The sequence below is a fragment of the Callithrix jacchus genome, chromosome 4, assembly GCF_049354715.1.
Source record: "Callithrix jacchus isolate 240 chromosome 4, calJac240_pri, whole genome shotgun sequence".
Taxonomy (NCBI): domain Eukaryota; kingdom Metazoa; phylum Chordata; class Mammalia; order Primates; family Cebidae; genus Callithrix; species Callithrix jacchus.
The window spans coordinates 70709022-70731039 of record NC_133505.1 but is presented as its reverse complement, the minus strand read 5'-3'; the positions used below and the strand labels follow the sequence as shown (position 1 = coordinate 70731039).

The window sequence follows — 22018 nt, the reverse complement described above, 5'->3', positions numbered from 1 at the left end:
GACAGGAAATTAATCTTGAAATCTATTTTTCTGTTCTCATAGGAGACAGGGAATATTAGCAAATATAATAAATATAAAAATGACAACTTAAATGCTTTTATGTTAAGGATTTGTCTCTGTTACTAACTTATAGAGTATGTTTTCCTATATCAATGACTCTAACACTTTGAAATTAGAACTTCTTGAAGAGCTAAAGTACAAATAATTGTTCATTGTCTCTAGTGTTTTAAATTCAATAGGTCTGTGGTGAGGATTGCAAATGTACTTTTCTAACCAAGTCTTAAGGGGTATTGATGCTCCTGATCTGGAGACACTACACTTTGAGAACTTAGTCCAGATGAGCTTGGGCTTAAAGAGCATCAGTGCAGGAATTGTCTTATACCTTCTACCTAGTTCCACTACTCTTTTATACTGAAGTTTTATTTTTCTGAATTTTGGATAAAAACGTGTTAAGGTGAAAAGGAATCAAATGTGGAAAAGAGAAGAATAGAGTGATTATGATCATATCAGTTTCCCTGCCTGAACATATGGTATAGATCTAAGTGTCTATGGGTAGATGAGAGAGAAACTGAAGTAAAATTGTCTCCTTGAGAAAGACAGTGAAACACTGGTTATGGGAATTTTTACTTGGTACCTAGTAACGTAAATCAATACAGTTAGAAAGAAATTAATTTTGTCTTAATATACAAATCAGCAAATTCCTTACCACCTAGAAGACTGAAAGCTTTAGGTGTCTATGGGAAGTTGGCATAAAAATGTTATTATTATGAGCAGTAATATTTGAAAAGTAGCAAAAGTGGCAATGCTGGGAGCAGGTAAGACATGGGTAGAGTCTGATAGGAAAGGAAAAGGAATAATTGACATCTTAGAGGTATCTCACAGGTAGAATACAACTTTGGTGACTCTTAAATTATTTAAGAATGGTTTGTTTGTTTTGGGGAATACTTTGGATAATAATTTGAAAATAAAATGGAGTTTGTGAGCTACAGTAATTGCTATAATTGAAACATATATATATATATAACATATATATATATATATATAACATATATATATATAATATGTATATATATATAACATATATATATATATATGGAGATGGAGTAACTTTGTCACCTAGACTGGAGTGCAGTGGCATGATCTTGGCTCACTGCCATGGCAGGATCTTGGCTTGCTGCAATCTCCATCCCCATTTTCAAGCGATTCTCCTGCCTCAGCCTCCTAAATAGCTGGGACTACAGGTATGTGCCACTGTTCCTGGCTAATTTTTGTATTTTTAGTAGAGATAGGGTTTCACCATGTTGACCAGACTGGTCTTGAACTGACCTTGTTGTGGTCAGTTGTGATCCACCCGCCTCGGGCTGCCAAAGTGCTGGGATTACAGGTGTGAGTCATCATGCTAGGCCACAGATATTTTAAAAAGGATACCTTACCAGTATTTGGGTGGTAGTTTAGCCATTCAAATACTAGGAATTCCTGGAGATTTCTCTCATCCTTCTCTAGCATTACTGCTCTCCATCTATAAAAGTGAAAGAATTTTTTCACCCCTACTTGCTTGTTTGGCCCTAGAAGATAAATTTTTTTCAAGGTATATTCAGAACTTTTGCATGTTGATACTTTAACCATGTTGGAAGAAAGTCTGCACTTAATTGAATCTCCTACTAGTAATTTTAAAGGGAAATGAAACAGTCACAATCTACAGTGACACTAAGTAACTGTATTGCAGCCTGTAATTGTGCAACAGGAGATCATCTTGCAACCATGAAGCCCAGCAAGGAGATAAAACCAAAAAATATATACAGCTGAAAGGATTAAAAAGTGAACAGAGAGCCAGAACAATGATCAAATTCTCTGTGAAGAAGGAACTATCTATAGTTAGTTTAACAATATGAGCTAATAATTCCTTGCATTGGTTTAGTCTGAGTTGGGATTATGTTATTTACATCTGAAAAGTTTCCAAGTAAATATACTGAAACTCTTTACAAACCACTGAGTTATATTGCTCACATATTTTAAATGGTTAATCTTTCACCATACTAGTAGTTTTATTGCTCACTCAAGTATTAATTATCTGCCAGAAGAAAATCAAGTATTTGTAAGATTGCTGACTATGTCATAAAAATGATTTTGATTTACCATAAAAATCTTTTCCACTGTAAGGTACTCAAAAGAAATGTGTTTAATCCATTCTGTATTTCTAAATTATTTTACTATGCTACTTATAGAATATTTTCTAACTTATTTAATTCACTGTATAATTGGTTTATAATAATATTTTGGATCTTACTGATTGAAGTGGAAGGTTTTGACTTGGGCTGTGACATGAAATGACTATTTATTAATTTAATAAATATTTATTGAGTACTTACTTTTTCAGAAACTTTCCTACTCTGAGTAAAACTTTTCTGCAGCCATAAAAGGGGCAAAAAAAAAAAAACATTAAAAAGACAAAAAGCTCTTTTCATAATAAACTAACATTCTAGTCCACAGATATTGCTTTAAATGATCACTCTGACTCAATTTTATTGAATAGAGTATTGGTGTATGCTCCCAAGTGAAGGGAGACCAGCTAGAAAGCTACTATGACTATGTAGCCTAGAGTTGGTGGTGACTGACACTGCCTTACTTAAGATTATCAAGATAACTTGTGATTAGGGTAATTAAGGATCAGATCCAGAATATAGTTCTAAGAATAATTCAATCTTTTGCTGGAGGATTAGATAGGAGGTAACAGAAATAAGTCAAGGGTAACTAAGGTTGTTCGCTCAATTGAAAGGTTGGAAAATAAACCTAAACAGGTTTCTAATACCATTTCCAAAATGGAAAAATCTGTAGAAAGAAAGGCATGGTTGACAGGAGTGGAAAACAAGATGTCAGTTTTGAACATGTTGGACAAGACATCTAATAGAGCCAAGTAGAGATATTGAGGTAGGTATTCAAGTACGTTTCCATTTTAGAGGAACTATCAGGTCTAAATATATAAATCTGGAAGCCAGTACCGTAGACATGACGTTTAAAACCAGGAAACTTGCTGTGTAGAAACCTTTTAGTTTAATTACATTCCATTTTTCTCTATTTTTGTTTTTGTTGCATTTCCTTTTGGGAACTTAGTCATTAATTCTTTGCCTAGGCCAACATGTAGAAGGGTTTCTCGTAGGATTTTTATAATGACAGGTCTTACATTTAAGTCTTCAATCTAACTTGAGGTAATTTTTGAATGTGGTAAGAAATAGGGGTATAGTTTTATTCTTCTGCATATAATTATTTTTCCCAGCACCATTTATTGAATAGGATGTTCTTTTCACTGCATATTTTTGTTGACTTTGTCAAAGATCAATTTGTTGTAGGTATGTGGCTTTATTTCTGGATTCTCTATTCTGTTCCATTGATCTATGTGCCTATTTTTATACCAATACCATGCAGTGTTGGTTATTGTAAATTTGTAGTATAATTTTAAGTCAACAGAGTAAACAGTCAACCTACACAATAGGAGAAAACATTTGCAAGCAATACATTCATCAAAAGGCTAGTATCCAGAATCTACAAGAAACTCAACACCTCAGCAAGAAAAAATCAAATAACCCCATTAAAAAGCCAGCAAAAGGCATGAACACCTATTTTAATTTAATTTTACTTTACTGTAAGTTCTGGGGTACATGTGCAGATCTTGCAGGATTTTTACACAGGTACACACATGCCATGGTGGTTTGCTGCCTCCATTCCCATCACCCACGAAAGCATTTCTCTCAATGTTATCCCTCCCCAACCTTCCCACCACCTGCTATACCTCCCCTAGCCCTGATAAGTTTGTGCCACATAAAAGTTTCTCTGGATTGCTTCTACAAATGATGTTCTTGCTTTTTAGCCTAGACCTCAGCAATAATATTACAAGACAGCATTCAGATGGATTTTTTAAAGTCCAACATCTATAGTGTTGTGCTTTATTTAAAAATTTTTGAATAGTTCCCTAAGTCAGTAGCAGAAGTTCTTTTCCACAAGGCTAATGCCCTTTATGATCATATGTAGATTTGCCTCTTGTAGCCAAAATATTAGCACTTCACTTTTTGATCCAAAATAATTTTTTCATATATACAGATTTTGCAACTTTGAATAACTCAAATTTGAAATACTATTCTTTTTTACTTATTTTTTTAATTATATTTCAAGTTCTGGGGTACATGTGCAGAACATACAGGATTGCTGCATAGGTACACATAGGCCATGGTGTTTTGCTGCCTCTATTTCCCCATCACCTACATCAGGCATTTCTCTCAATGTTATCCCTCCCCAAACTCCCTACCCCCCGCTATTCCTCCCCTAGCCCCCCAAACCCAACAGACCCCAGTGTGTGATATTCCCCTCCCTGTGTCCATGTGTTCTCATTGTTCAATACCCATGTATGAGTGAGAACATGTGGTGTTTTGTTTTCTGTTCTTGTGTCAGTTTGCTGAAAATGATCATTTCCAGATCCATCCATGTCCCTGCAAAGAACGTAAACTCATCCTTTGGTGTATATGTGCCACATTTTCTTTATCCAGTCTATCATTGATGGGCATTTGGGTTGGTTCCAATGAACATACGTGTGCATGTGTCTTTATAATAAAATGATTTAGAATTGGTTGGGTATATGCCCAGTAGTGGGATTGCTGGGTCAAATGGAATTTCTATTTCTAGATCCTTGAGGAATTGCCACGCTGTCCTCCACAATGGCTAGGCAATACCATTCAGGACATAGGCATAGGCAAGGACTTCATCACTAAAACACCAAAAGCAACAGCAACAGAAGCCAAAATTGACAAATGAGATCTAATTAAACTTAGGAGTTTCTGCACAGCAAAACAAACAATCATTAGAGTTAACCAGCAACCCACAGAATGGGTAAACATTTTTGCAAGCTACCCATCTGGCAAAGGGCTGATATCCAGAATCTACAAAGAACTTAAACATACAAGAAAAAAACAAACAACCCCATCAAAAAGTGGGCAAAATATATGAACAGACACTTTTCAAAAGAAGACATTTATGAGGCCAAGAAACATATGAAAAATGCTCATCACCACTGGTCATTAGAGAAATGCAAATCAAAACCACATTGAGATACCATCTCACTCCAGTTAGAATAGGGATCATTAAAAATCTGGAGACAACAGATGCTGGAGAAGATGTGGAGAAATAGGAATGCTTTTACAAGGTTAGTGGGAGTGTAAATTAGAACAGAAGTTTTTTAAAAGAAGACATACAGGCAGTCAACAAATGTAGGAAAAAATGCCCAATATTTTTAATCATTAGAGAAATACAAATTAAAACCACAGCAAGATGCCATTTTATACAGATCAGAATGGTTATTAATGTCAAAAAACAACAGATGCTGGCAAGGATGCAGAGAGAAGGGTATGCTTACACACTGTTGGTATAAAAATAAAGTAGTACAGCTCTATGGAAAACAGTATGAAAATTTCTCAAAGAAATACAAATACAACTAACATTTGATCTAGCAATCACACTACACTGGGTATCTATCCAAAAGAAAAGATCACATTATATCAAAACAACACCTGCATTCATATGTTTATCACAGTACCACTCACAAAAGCAAAATCATGAAATCAGCCTAAGTGTCTATTAGTGGATGACTAGATTAAAAATATCACACACACACACACACACACACACACACAAACACACACGATGAAATAAAAATTAGCCAACCAAAAGAATAAAATCTTCTTTTTTTTGGTAACGTGGATAGAACTGGAGGTCATTATCATGAGTGAAATTACTCAGAAACGGAAAGTAAAAAGCCTCATCTTGTCACTTATAAGTGAGAATTAGATAATGGGTACACACTGACATACAGGGTAGAGTAATAGATATTGGAGACTCTAAAATGTGGGATGGTGAGAGAGAGTGTAAGGATGAAATATGACCTATTGGGTACAATATTTACTATTATGGTTATGGGTACACTAAAAGTCCATACTTCACTACTATGCAATATATCCATACTAAGATAACAAACAAAAAACTGCAATTGTAGTCTCTAAATGTTAAATAAATAAAGATTAGCTTAGAAAAAATAAAAAATAAAACCAGGCAACTCAATGAAATTAGCTCACATTGAGCCTAGAAAGGAAAATGAGGTTTTAGACTGAGAGTCTGGACATCCATATTTAAGGGAGTTAAGGGATTTGAATATGAGATTAAAAGGGACTTGGTGAGTTAACATGAGAAAATACAGACAATTATCAGAGAAGCTACAAAAGAAAAATATTAAGACAATTCTAAGACTGTCTCAAAATATGTAACTAGATCTAATTAAAGAAAAATGAGAATTGATCTTCATAACTGGCAACTGGAGATAATAGTATTCTCAAAAAGAATAGTTTGACAAAATAGTAAAAATTTGATCAGAACTGGTCCATGAATGAATGAGATAAAATAAATGGGCTTTTGCTTAAAGGGGAGCAGCAACACAGGGTAATGAACTGGTAACTAAGGAACGTTCAAAATAATTTATTTTTAGATAGTAGTAGAGAGGGGTTGGGATATGGGACACAAGCAGCAAAGTTTGCCTAGACAAAAGGATGGCAGAAGTTACATGAATTTTAATAGGAAAAAAAATAGAGTAAGTTGCTTTGAATGTGTGGTTGTTGAATCATTTGCAAAGTGTCTTCTGATAGCTGTTATTACTCAAGTGAAATAAGCATCAATGTCCAACAAAATAGAACCCAAATGAATATGAGAAAAATAGAGTATTACTGATATGCTACAACATTTCCTTAAAGTTAGTGAACATGAATATAAAATAAGAACAATCTACAATATGTGTCAATCTCAAACCAAGTGTAGTTTACTCCTACGCCCATGAGAAATAGCTAGGGTGTTGAATTAAAGCAGGGTTGAGCCTTGACCAGACTATGATAATTGAGGGAAAAGAGAAAGTGATTTAAGAGTATATGCAATAAGTGATTATGGAAGTAAAATATGTAATCTAATTCACAAAAGGAGGCAATTGAGAATATGATGGGGATGACAGACATTGAAGTGTTGGTAATGTCAATGGATTATGATACTGAATAATTTGGGGGTAGAAAAGGACTACAAGGAGTAAACTGGACAAAGAAATGAGGCTGTGTGTAGAATATAAAATACATAACATTAAGATTATATAAGTTAACATTGCAAAGAGAATGTAGTTATATATGATGATAGCATATACCATACTAGAGTAGGAGTAGGTTGTAGAGTTAGAGGGAAGATTTAGATCTTTGAGTTGAGATAGTATCCTCCTAGGAGAGGCTAATTTTACAAAGAGATAAATTTTGCAGATATTAAAATAACTAAGACACTTAAGTGATCTCCATGCCTTGGCTATTGTAATAAAGAGGATGTAATGTTTTAGCATGTATGTATGTAATATTACACAGTCACTAAAAGAAAGAAGTTCTGTCATTTACAACAGCATGGATGAATGCTGAAGGCATTATGCTAAGTGAAATAAGTCAGACTGAGAAAGACAAACACTGTATACTCTAACTAATATGTAAAACTTTTTGAAGTCAAATTCGGCCAGGCGCGGTGGCTCACGCCTGTAATCCCAGCACTTTAGGAGGCCGAGGTGGGTGGATCATGAGGTCAAGAGATTGAGACCATCCTGGTCAACATGATGAATCCCCGTCTCTACTAAAAATACAAAAATTAGCTGGGCGTGGTGGCACATGCCTGTAATCCCAGCTACTTGGGAGGCTGAGGCAGGAGAATTGCTTGAACCCAGGAGGCGGAGGTGAGCCGAGATCACGCCACTGCACTCCAGCCTGGGTAACAAGAGTGAAACTCCGTCTCAAAAATAAATAAATAAATAAATAAATAAATAAATAAATAAATAAATAAATAAATAAGTCAAAGTCATAGAAACAGAGTAGAATACTGGTTTTCAGGCAATTGCGGCAGAGAGAAATGGGGGGTGCTGTTCAAAGGGTTATCATATTGTATATTTCAGTACAGCTACAGGAGAGAACTTGAAATGTTTCCAACACATAGAAATGGTAAATACTTGAAGTGGTGAATGCCCTAAAGCTGACTTGATCATTACACATTCTAAGCATGTAACAAATATTACATGTGTTTCATAAACACATACAATCAGTATGTATCAATAAAAATTTCTGGGTATTTAATGTTCATGGTAATGACTACAGCTAAAAATGTTGCATTGTATACTTGAAATTTGCTGAGAGAATAGATCTTACCTGCTATCCCCCTATACATACAAAAGATAACTGTGCAAGGTGGCAGATACGTTAACTAAGTTATTTATAATTATTGAACAATATGTAATATAACAACTCATGATCACATTTTAGACTTTAAATTTATACAACTTTGTCAATTATGCTTCAATAAAAATAACAAAGTAAGGTTGAGATTACATTAGGGAAAGATATAACAAGTCAGATGTTAAATGTTACAGAATTAGAGGGAATGCTCAGGAAGGTTAGCTGTGACTGCAGTGAGGAGGAGGTATGGGTATGGTTTGATGACATCATCTTCAAATAAGTAAGGCTTTTAAGGGGAGGATAAGTCATGATTTGGAAGCCACAATGAAGAAAAGATGAAGACAACTATACAACATGGAGACATCCAGCTGTGACAGAAGTGGGACAGAGGATAGCCACCACTTGAGATTTTAACTTCAAAGGAACACAATTTCTAAGAATGTGAAAGACATGTACAGAGCTGCTTGATAGAAAGATCCACACATTGAGGGATGACTTGGAAAGTACTGGCTTCCTGGGGTATCTGAAGTAATGATAATAAGGGATTAATTTTAATGGCCTCAAAGGTAGCTCATAGTGGGGTGACTGTGAGTGTTAGCATAAAGTTAGTAGTGCTGGGTTTTCTCAGGAGCTCACAGAACTCAGTGGACATTTGGAAATTCCTCCAAAGGCAGTGATAAAGCTACAGGACTCTGTGTGCTCCACTTCACTTAACGCAGGTGGCAGTGTCCATGGCAGTGCAGGACACAACTCCAGTGAAGCTTCCTAGGGTCCCTGATCACCTCTTGGATGGAGGTTTATGGGTAGTGAAGGGAAAGTCATTGTGACCTGATATATAGGGTTCTGAGCTCTCTACCATGCCTTCCACTTATGTAAAGTAGAAAGTGTTTATTCACTAAAATCACCTACTGGCTTTGAAGACTATCATGAACTACATTATTAATATTGCCATTTTACACACACACACATACACAGACACACACACACACATCTAATATTTACTGAATGCAATGACTCCAATATTCTCAACATATCAGGATTATCAAATTCTCACTATTTAGATTTAAATGAGGAAATGAACCAAAAAATAAAGTTTTGTTAAACCAGCTGTTGTCTTTCTCATATAAAAATTTTTCAAGTCTGAAAATCAACCATTTAACCAAACTAATTGGGAGAAAACTTTGTGAAATATACATTGACTAGATATTAGAAAATTATTAAATACTATATCTTTAAAAATCAGAATGTTGTGATATAGAGAATGTTGCTTTCTAAGCCTTTTGTTTTCTCCACCCAAATTCTGAGATATTTCAAGGGATAATGATATCTCTTTTATATTCTTAGCTTATTGTGGGTTTTTTTTTTTTTGCTGTTTTCTATTCACTGAATTTAGATTATAATATCTTACACTACTGAAATTTCAATTTGATGTATTAACATAACTTCTCCCAACCCCACCAACCCAAGTCAGCTTCAGCATTTATTTTATTAGGCTTGTGATAACTCTTACCATGTAAGCTATGGGTAGAATTAAGGTTTTCAGTTTACGTCACAAATATAGCTAATTAATATGCACCGTGACTTTGAAATAGAACACCGCATTTGCAAAAATGCAAGGCAATGTATTTCAACCTATAATAAAATTATATTTTCATATTAATTTTGAAAAATGATTTTTAAAGTAGCAATCACATATTTGCATGAGGAATTTATTAATTAATGGAATACTTTCACTTAGTCACTCAATAATTTTCAACAGGAAATCTTAACCTTTTGGAGTTAATTATCTCAAAAGCTAGGCTGCTACATGTTTTTTGCTTGAAATCAATAGCCACATTTATAAGGCTAACTTTAAATCAATCATTCTGACATTTAATATAGGAAAAAGTTTGTTAAATTTTAAATATAGTTACATTTTAACTTCAGATTCTGGTCGTAAACTATTTAACTATTTAAAATATCTGGAAAAATTGTTGCCATTTTCTCATCAAGTAGCCTTTGCTACTATTAATATGACTTTAATTTGTGGGGTACTGTTTTAGGTGACAGGAGGTATCCTATAATCTGGCCTCCTAAGTGCCTCATTTAAGAACATATGTTCTCATCAGTATAAACTTATTTCTTTCCTTGGATGTATTAATTTCCATATAAATAATAAATAACTTAGTAAAGACAGATGCACATAAAATTTGAATTAACATCATGAAATCTTTAAGTCTTCCTGTCATTCCTCACTGAAAGAAACAGCCCCATAATGCTCTGCACAACCTCCACTATTTCTTAATATCCAATATTCGTTCACTGTGCCCTCTGTATCTTTTTGTCCACAGAATATTTTCCAAGTATACACAATGTAGTTTCTTTTTCTCTAATGTTTTATTTTGATTTTATATTTTTTTAGAGGCAGGGTCTCACATGTTCACCCAGGCTGGTATGTAGTGTTGTGAAAACAGCTCATATCAGTCTTAACCTCCTGGGCCCCAGCGATCCTCCCACCTCAGCCTCCTGAGTAACTGAGTACCTGAGACTACCTGCCAGGCTAGTTTTTTGAATAAAGAAATGTAGACATGGGGTCTTATTATGTTGCCCAGGCTGGTCTGCAACTCCTAGAGTCAAGCAATCCTCCTGCCTCAGCCTCCCAAAGTGCTGGGATTACAGATGTAAGCCACCATGCCCAGCCCACAGTACTTTTTCTACTATACCTTCCTTTCTTTTTCTCACCGAAATCTGAGGACAGTTTTTCCTGTAGCCTTCCTAGCTGGTCACTATGTATTCTTATGTGCTATGTATGGTACACATACGTATTATTGTGTGCCATAGGCAATGAAGTGAAGTATATAGACAGGGTTGCCCTCATTCCCATATTCAGGCCATTTGTTTCTTGCTACTGAAATCCCTGGCCAGCAGCTATATCTTCTCTCTCTGACTCTCTCCCCATCCCCCTCTCCTCAGCTCCTATTCTAGTACCTTTTGTCTTAGTTCTTATATATATAAAGTTATATATATTTAAAGCTATATATATTTATATATATATAAAACTTTATATATATATAAAACTGCACTTCAGGTCCTGGGGTACATGTGCAGAACATGCAGGATTATTCCTCAAGAAGAGCAACCTCAAGGCACATAATTGTCAGATTCATCAGGGTTAAATGAAGGGAAAAGTGCTAAGCACAGCCAGAGACAAAGGTCCGGTTACCCACAAATGGAAGCCCATAAGACTCACAGTGGATCCCTCGGCAGAAACCCTACAAGCCAGAAAAAAAGCGGGGGCCAATATTCAACATCCTTAAAAGAACTTTCAACCTAGCATTTCATATCCAGCCAAACCAAGCTTCATTAGTGAAGGAGAAATAAAATCCTTTATGAACAAGCAATTCCTTCAAGTCTGTATTTCCTGGACTTGAATACTGGCCTGCCTTGCTAGTTTGGGGAAGTTCTCCTGGATGATATCCTGAAGAGTGTTTTCCAGCTTGGATTCATTCTCTCCGTTGCATTCAGGTACACCTATCAAACTTAAGTTAGGTCTTTTCACATAATCAAGTATTTCTTGGAGGCTTTATTTATTTTCACTTTTTTTTCTCTAATCTTGCCTTCTTTTATTTCATTGAGTTGATCTTCGACCTCTGATATCCTTTCTTCTGCTTGGTCAATTCGGCTATTGCAACTTGTGTATGCTTCACAAAGTTCTTGTGTTTTTCAGCTGCATCAAGTTGTTTATATTCTTCTCTAAGCTGTTTATTTTCATTAGCATTTTGTCAAACCTTTGTTCAAGGTTCTTAGTTTCTTTGCATTGTGTTAGAACAGGTTCTTTTAGCTCAGAGAAGTTTCTTATTACCTATATTTTGAAGCCTGTTTCTGTCAATTTATTGAACTCATTCTTCATCCAGCTTTGTTCCTTTGCTGGTTAGGAGTTGCAATCCCTTGGAGGAGGAAAGACATTCTGATTTTGGGTGTTTTCATCCATTTTTTGATGGTTTCTTCCCATCTTTGTGGATTTATCTACCTGTGGTCTTTGTAGTTTGTTACTTTCAGATAGGGTCTCTGAGTGGATGTCCTTTTTGTTGATGATGAAGTTATTTCTTTCTGTTGTTTAGTTTTCCTTCTAACAGTCAGACCCCTCTGCTCTTGGACTGCTTGGGTCCATTCCAGACTCTGCTTCCGGGGATCTCTTGTGGCAGCTGCAGAACCGTAAGAGTTGCTGCCAGTTTCTTCTTCTGTTTTCTTCATCCCAGAAGGGTACCTGGTAGATGTCAGCCTGAGCTCTTCTTTATGAGGTGCCTCTTTGGATATATGGGTGTCAGGAAGCTGCTTGAAGAGACAGTCTGTTCCTTATAGGAGCTCAAGTGCTGAGCTGTGAGCTCTGTTGTTCCATTCGGAGCTGCTGGGCAGGTATGTTTAAGTCTGCTGCAGTAGAATTCATAACAAACTTGTTTCCAAGGTGCCCGGTCCTAAGAAAGTGGGGCTTTATTTATAAGTTCCTGACATGCTGCTGCCTTTTTTCAGAGCTGCCCTGCACAGCAAGGAGGTAGCCTAGTCACAATTTGCCAGCAGAGGCTTTGCTGTGCTGCCATGGGTTCTGCCCAGCTGCTGTGTGAACTTCCTTGCAGTTTTGTTTATAGAGGTATAGTTAGAACTGCCTTGGTAATGGCTGTCTGCCTCTGTAATGGTGGACTGCCTCGGTAATGGTGGACTGCCTTAGTAGTTATGGACTGACTCAGTAGTGGTGGAGTGACTTGGTAATGGCGGATGCCCTTTCCCCCACAGAGCTGATCCATCTGGGGTCCAGCTGCACTTGCTGCAAAACTTTATATGATTCTAGTAAATGGAATGGAGATAGTTATAAAGTGACTTCAAATAGTTTTCTCTGCTGTGCTATCTTGAAATACTCTCATTACTTGTTTGAAAACTTGGAAGAGATTTTTGATACATTTTTTTCAGGATATGAACCATTCTATTTGTAGTTTTTATAATTTTTAAGTACCTCACATATTTCTCTTTGGTTTCATCATGCATACATCAGGATTCTGATGCAAAGTTACTTGTATCAAATTCAATGCTGTCATGTACCTATTCCACTACTCAGTGAAAAATAGCCTCTGAAGTAAATTAAAACTTACTCTTATAATAGAATCTTTACAATACGGTTGCACACTTACATACTGTGACTTGTGTGGGCATAGACAAATGTCTAGACTTACAGACTATTTCATATCATAAATTTATCTTTTAAGCATAAACTGAGCAACAAGATCACTGTCTGGATCTCAGGAAGTAAATAGTTCAGATTTAATATTTACTTCAAGATCAAAAGAAAAATCTCTCTATCTTTATCCTAGAATATACAAAGCAAGTATTAAACCTATTACAACAGCAACTCCTCTGCCTTATTATACATTAGTTTATGGGGGAGAGAAAATTATAAATACATGAGTATAATGACACATAAGGATAGGTGCTATATAATTAATTAATTAAAGCCAAATAAAAGAGGAGAGAGAAATTGAGAAGAGGTATTTCAATACTGTGTGAGGATCTCAACAGGAAAGACATCTTTGAGGAGACAATATTTGAGTGAATGGCTGAAAGAAGAGGAATTATATTAATGCTATGGGCTTTTTTAACATTTTGAAAAAGTACATTATGAAACATATTTAAAATGTAGTAAATATTGTTACACTGATTTTGTTTTAATTTATAAATTACATAACTTAAAAAATAAATAGCCGGTATAAGTACCAGTAGTTCTGTATTACATAAAACATTTACCAAAATGCTGGTGATGGAATTTTGTTCTGATATTGCTGTCCCTAACCTGTTAATGCTGTGTTCCCAACAGTGCCTGACACTTCTCATTAAAATCAGTAGTGTGCATTCCATAGGTTACTGGACAAAATTTGAAATGCTATGTCCAAGAAATAGAATAAAGCCAATTAACTAGTGAATATTAGCTTTATTGGCAAAAAGAAGCCTAATAGTAGAAAGATATTTAAGTCAGTGGTAAGAAATCATTTTAGGAAGAAAGAAAGTAAAAGAGGACAAGAGTATATTTTCTTGTCTCCTCTTTTCCACTAATATGTTTTATTTCCATTATGTTTTTTCCTTCCATTTCATGTATCTTCACAGATCCTATCTGCTTTACTATGTATCACCTCCCATTTTATCACTAAAATGACACCTTAAATATTCCCATCACAATTATGAGTCTGTCCTTACCCTGAAGTCTCAAAATAATTTTATATAAAAATATTACTATAAACTGGATATTCTAGAAACATGGTGATCTGAAAGGCATTTCTTTTCTCTCCTGCCATATTTAAGACAATCAGCCTCTGACTAAAATGGCTGCTGGACATCTAGAGTAGCTCAAATTTGTTAGCTATAAGTCTCTCTGACTATCTCAACAGAAGACATTGATATACTTTTATAAATATGTTTCTTAAAAAGATCCATGTTTTTCAAAGTGTGCTTTTACATTTTCTTTGCTTTTGTTTACTCTGTTTTACTTTCTTAAATGTCAAGGCTACTATCGAAACTTTCTTTTTCCTTGAAAGCTGGCTGAGCTGATAGGATGTCATTTTTTTTAATGAGTAAGACTTGGAAGCTCCTCTTAGATTACAAGCCAACACTGGGAATTCAGTCCTTTCCAACTCAAAGGGAAAATTGAAACTCATCAACTTTTAGGATATTCTAAAGCTCTTCTCTTCTTTATGTTCCTACATGCTCATCCTCAATAGGAGGGGATGCTACCTTTCATTAAGTTACTACTTGGAGTGAAAGATGTAAAATGAATATGTCTTAATATCTGGAGTAGTAGAATAGAATATATTAATAATCTTCATCTATGGAATAGCAGAGTATAATATACTTAAAGTTAGGCCAGACTTAATTTTATTAACAGCTCTAACATTTGTAAGTAATATGACCAAAGCAACTAATGTAATTTCTATGAGTACGTTTACTCATTTATAAAAGTGATAAATAATAATATATTTCACAACTTATACAAATGGAATGAGAATATAAGAAAATTGTGTAAAAGTAATTAGCCTAGTGGCTATCATATGGTAGGTGCTAAAAAATGTGGGTGATTATTTGTGATATGAATGAAAGAATAATTTATTTCTGCAAGATGAAAATGCAAAGCTGTGTGCCTCAAACTACAGAAAAGGTAAATTACTAAAGCATTTTATTGATGCTATTTCAGTGAAATTGATCCCTTTTATGAAATTATTTTGGGTTCTTATAACAGATTTAAAACTATAAATATATTGTAAATTCACTTTATTAATAAATCTGCTTGTACTAACTTAAAGTTATGAGTCTTATTTTGGTTTTGAAATACTTGGTGTTTACATTAGAAAAAACATTATTTCATTTGCGGCCGCATTAATTTTATAATAGCAAGTTTGCTAAACATGATTTAAGGTACAGGACTGTTTCCCACAAATTAACAAGAAGTGAGGGCAAAGGAAGCCAGAACACCCATGTGTGTTCTTTAGCAACTTATAGATCACAGATAATGAAGTACAGTAGACTGGAATATAGATTTTTTGAAAAAAAATGTGGAAATGACAAGAAACCAATAAACAGACATCCTATAAATAGCCCAACTATAACTAGACCATTATCATCCGCTAGCACTCTATCCTGTGTCAAATTCATGAGGTCATCATTAACTCCCACTAGCACATTATCAGTCTATAATGATTCCACTAAACATTAAAAATCTCATTTGTCATCTTTTTCTTCACATTTCAGTAGTTTTCCAAAACATATATATTATTGTTAAATATAGGCTTAGGCCAAAGCTGATTTTATTCCTAAATTTCCAAAAGAGATTACTAAGAGCATACAATGAAAATGTAGTTTACTGTAATTATTTCCAAATACATAAATATGAGCTTTTTGGTTAAGATCACAGGTATGTAGAAAAAAAAATTAATAATATCATATAATTTAAATAAAATCTTTTTTCCCTAGGAGTAATGTTAATAGACTTTTCTAAAGATATTTAAATTGTAATTTTTCTAATCTACACTGATGTATTTACAGTTGTATGCCACGATTTACTGGAAAAAACTGTGAGAAAGTAATTGACCATTGTAGGCTACTCAGCATCAACTGTCTGAATGAAGAATGGTGTTTCAATATAATTGGAAGATTCAGAGTAAGTAATTTAATACATGGCAACATAATTTAGCACTTCAAAATACAATAGATTCAGTCAGTCTATATTTCAAATGCTCTTATTAATCTTAGCCAGAGAAATATATTCTTATATATATACTTAAATGTGACTTATGTAAAGCGTAGTAACAGTGGTTTTAACTTATAAAAATTATGTTGGGATGGATTTAATAAATGTTCCAGGAGGTTTTTTTATTATAAAGTAAGTATAAAGCTAATTGAGTCCTGGTGATATACCTCTTAGTATATAAAACCCCAATTACTAATACTTTAAGCTCTTTAACTGGATGAAAAATAAAATCAGTCTAATGGTTGTTAGGGTCCAAAAATATGCTTTCTTTAGTGAGTAGTGTTTGAAATTACTTTGCGGATACAAAATGTCTGTACTGTTTATGGTAAGAGATATTCTACAACCTAGCAATGTTACCTGTAGGTGTGTATATTAGAGAAATTATCAGGTATATACCAAAAGAGACAAACAGCGGAATTTTCACTCCAAATCTGAAACTGAACCTTGTAAATAAGAGAATGGATAAATTCATCATGGTGTAGTCATGCAGTGGAATTATAAAGCTAGTTACAATGAATAGACAATAGCTATTTGTATTAATACTTACAAATATAACAATATTAAATTTTAAAATTTTATGTACAGTGTGGCAATATTACTTAAAGTTACAAAATGTGAATACATATCTATTTCTGTAATTACATAACTATATATCAAAAATATAACATAAACTTGAGGATTAGCCACACCAGCTTTATTTGAAAGGCAACCTATAGGGAGATAGATGGGAGAGTGAGATCAGTGAGAGTACAAAGGGGACTTTCTGTGTTTCTGCAAAGCTTTGTTTTCCAGAAACAAATTTTTTTTGACAAATAAGGCAAGAAAAATAAATACAACATGAAGGTAAGATAAATAAATATACATGAGGCCAACAAACATAAAAAAATGCTCAAAATCACTGGTCATTAGAGAGACGCAAATCAAAACCACATTGAGATACCATCTCACACCAGTTAGAATGGTGATCATTAAAAAATCTGGAGACAACAGATGCTGGAGAGGATGTGGAGAAAAAGGAACACTTTTACACTGTTGGTGGGAGTGTAAATTAGTTCAACCATTGTGGAAGACAGTGTGGTGATTCCTCAAGGCCTTAGAAATAGACATTCCATTTGACCCAGCAATCCCATTACTGGTTATATATCCAAAGGACTATAAATTGTTCTACTATAAGGACACATGCACACGAATGTTCATTGCAGCACTGTTTACAATAGCAAAGACCTGGAACCAACCAAAATGCCCATCGATGATAGACTGGACTGGGAAAATGTGGCATATATCCACCATGGAATATTATACAGCCATCAAAAATGATGAGTTCGTGTTTTTTGTAGGGACATGGATGAATCTTGAGAACATCATCCTCAGCAAACTGACACAAGAACAGAAAATGAAATACCACATATTCTCACTCATAGGCGGGTGAGGAAAAATGAGAACACATGGACACAGGGAAGGGAGTACTACACACTGGGGTCTATTGGGGGGAATAGGGGAGGGACAGTGGGTGGGGGGAGCTGGGGAGGGATAGCCTGGGGAGAAATGCCAAATGTGGTACAAGGGGAGGAAGGCAGCAAAACATGCTGCCATGTATGTACCTATGCAACTATCTTGTATATTCTGCACATGTACCCCAAAACCTAAAATGCAATTTAAAAAAAAGTAGTGTGGTTTTGATAAGCATACCTCACGACTATTCACTGGAAAGTTATAAAAATTAAAAAGTAAAATTAACAAGTAAAATTTGGCAAAATATTAGGATTTAATATAATTTTGTAGAAACCAATAGTGTTTCTGTAATATGGAAACTAATTAAGTCATGAAACTAAAAATAAATACTATGAAAACAAAATAAATTATAATTATAATTTTATTAAAACACTTCAGAAAACAGTTAACAAAATGTGGGCAAGAGCTCTATGCTGAAAACTAAAACAGATTACAAAGAGAAACTAAATAAGCCAATAAATAGTTATAACATATTTATGAAATGAAAGAATTACTATTTTATGATGTCTTTTCTTCTTACTGATATTAACAAACATTTTGTAGAAATAGGCACGCTAACTATAAAATTGATATGAAACATTAAAGGACCTCAAATAGCTAAGTACTCAAAAAATAATAGCAAATCTGAATGATGTTGCTGACCTGATTTCAAGAGTTACTTTCAAGCTAGAGTATCAAGGCAATGTGGTACTGGCATGTGATGCTTAATATTGAATGTCAACTTGATTGGATTGAAGGATGCCAAGTATTGATTCTGGGTGTGTCTGTGAGAGTGTTGCCAAAGGAGATTGATTAACATTTGATTCAGTGGGCTGGGGAAGGCACACCCACCCTTAAACTGGATGGACACCATCTAATCAGCTGCCAGCATGGCCAGAATATAAAACAGGCAGAAAAACGTGAATAGGCTAGACTGACTTACCCTCCCAACCTACAACGTTCTTCTGTGCTGGATGCTTCCTACTTTCAAACAGCAGGCTCCAAGTTCTTCAGCTTTGGAACTCAGACTGGCTTCCTCAGTCCTCGGTTTTCCGATGACCTATTGTGGTACCCTGTGATCATGTGTGTTAATACTCATTAATAAACTTTCCTTTTTATATACATCTGTCCCTATTAGTTCTGCCCCTTTGGAGAACCCTGACTAATACATAGCATAAGGATGAACTAGAGATCACAGACAGACAGACAGACACACAGACACACAGACACACACACACACACACACACACACACACACACACACACAAAGGAGAGTTCAAAAATAGATCCACAGGGAGATGTTCTATTGAGTTCCTACAAAAACACCAAGATAATTTAATGAACAAATGAATAACTTTTTATCAAAACACACATGGACAAAAGTGGGCTTATACCCCTTACCTCAAACTACACAATGATTAGCTTGACATGAAGCATGAAGCCAAGAGTAAAAGAGAAATTTATCAAACTTCTAGAGAATAAAATGGAGGGAAAAAAAACAAAGGAAGATGTCCTTCATGACTATGCATTAGACTAAACCTGCTTAGATAGAGCACAAAAGGAACTGGTTTATTGAACTTAATTAGGTTTGAACACGTCTGTGCATCTAAAGATTTTTAAAAAGACAACAATAACCAGTGATTACACACATAAATTTACATTAGAAGTAAATATAATCATAATCCAGGTGTGTACTGTTCACCTGAGATAACATGAAATAAAATGTCTTTATTGGAACAAAATGATGTAATAAATTGAGAGAAATACTAACCAAAAACCAGTGGATATCTATATTACTTTTATGTAAAGTAGACCTTTAGATAAAATGAGAAATCTTAAAATTCAGATTTTTTAATTTTTTTAATTAAGAAATTAATAAATCTCTTTTTTTTCTTTATTTTTTAAATTTTTTATTGCATTTTAGGTTTTGGGGTACATGTGCAGAATGTGCAAGACAGTTGCATAGGTACACACATGACAGTGTGTTTTGTTTTCTTTCTCCCCTTCATCCACATTTGTCATTTTTCCCCACGCTATCCCTCTCCAGTTCCCCCCCCACAGGCCCTCCCCTTTTCTCCCCAATAGACCCAAGTGTTTAGTACTCCCCTAACTGTGTCCATGTGTTCTCATTTTTCATCACCATCCTATGAGTGAGAATATGCGGTATTTCATTTTCTGTTCTTGTGTCAGTTTGCTGAGAATGATGTTCTCCAAATTTATCCATGTCCCTACAAACGACACAAACTCATCATTTCTGATTGCTGCATAATATTCCATGGTGTATATGTGCCACATTTTCCCAATCCAGTCTATCATCAATGGGCATTTGGGTTGGTTCCAGGTCTTTGCTATTGTAAACAGTGCTGCAATGAACATTCGTGTGCATGTGTCCTTATAGTAGAACGATTTATAGTCCTTTGAATATATACCCAGTAATGGGATTGCTGGGTCAAATGGAATTTCTATTTCTAAGGCCTTGTGGAATCGCCACACTGTCTTCCACAATGGTTGAACTAATTTACACTCCCACCAACAGTGTAAAAGTGTTCCTTTTTCTCCACATCCTCTCCAGCATCTGTTGTCTCCAGATTTGTTAATGATCACCATTCTAACTGGTGTGAAATGGTATCTCAATGTGGTTTTGATTTGCATCTCTCTGATGATCAGTGATGATGAGCATTTTTTCATATGATTGTTGGCCTCATATATGTCTTCTTTTGTAAAGTGTCTGTTTATATCCTTTGCCCATTTTTAAATGGGTTTGTTTGTTTTTTTCCTGTAAATCTGTTTGAGTTCTTTGTAAATTCTGGATATCAGCCCTTTGTCAGATGGGTAAACTGCAAAAACTTTTTCCCATTCTGTTGGTTGCCAATTCACTCTAGTGACTGTTTTTTTGCCGTGCAGAAGCTGTGGAGTTTGATTAGGTCCCATTTGTCTATTTTGGCTTTTGTTGCCAATGCTTTTGGTGTTTTGGTCATGAAGTCCTTGCCTACTTCTATGAACTGGATGGTTTTGCCTCGATTTCCTTCTAGGGTTTCTATGGTGCCGGGTCTTATGGTTAAGTCTTTAATCCATCTGGAGTTAATTTTGGTGTAAGGTGTCAAGAAGGGGTCCAGTTTCTGCTTTCTGCAGATGGCTAGCCAGTTTTCGCAACACCATTATTAAACAGGGAATCCTTTCCCCATTGCTTGTTTTTGTGAGGTTTATCAAAGATTGTATGGTTGTAAATATGTTGTGTTGCCTTTGATACCTCTGTTCTGTTCCATTGGTCTATATCTGTTTTGGTACCAGTACCATGTTGTTTTGATTACTGTAGCCTTGTAGTATAGTTTGAAATCCGGTAGTGTGTTGCCCCCCGCTGTGTTCTTTTTGCTTAGAATTGACTTGGCTATGCGGGCTCTCTTTTGGTTCCATATGAAGTTCATGGTGGTTTTTTCCAGTTCTGTGAAGAAAGTCAATGTTAGCTTGATGGGGATAGCATTGATTCTGCAAATTACTTTGGGCAGTATAGCCATTTTCACAATATTAATTCTTCCTAACCATGAGCATGAAATGTTTCTCCATCTGTTTGTGTCCTCTCTTATTTCGTTGAGCAGTGTTTTGTAGTTTTCCTTGAAGAGGTCTCTTATGTTCCTTGTGAGTTGTATTCCTAGGTATTTTATTCTTTTTGTAACAATTGTGAATGGCAGTTCGTTCTTAATTTGGCTCTCTTTAAGTCTGTTATTGGTGTATAGGAATGCTTGTGATTTTTGCACATTGATTTTATATCCTGAGACTTTGCTGAAGTTGCTTATCAGTTTCAGGAGTTTTTGGGCTGAGGCGATGGGATCTTCTAGGTATACTATCATGTCATCTGCAAATAGAGACAATTTGGCTTCCACCTTTCCTATTTGAATACCCTTTATTTATTTTTCTTGCCTGATTGCTCTGGCTAGAACTTCCAGTACTGTATTGAATAGGAGTGGTGAAAGAGGGCATCCTTGTCTAG

The 22018-nt window shown here is 35.0% G+C and overlaps 1 protein-coding gene across 1 annotated transcript in view; it reads left to right on the top strand.

Moving 5' to 3' along the window:
* The window catches only part of EYS (EGF-like photoreceptor maintenance factor), a 1911700-nt gene that overhangs the window by 107042 nt on the left and 1782640 nt on the right, over positions 1 to 22018 (top strand). The window contains exon 5 of the mRNA XM_035296026.3: positions 16335 to 16449. Within this exon, the coding sequence (XP_035151917.3) occupies positions 16335 to 16449 (115 nt within the window). The remainder of the gene's footprint in view (positions 1 to 16334; positions 16450 to 22018) is intronic.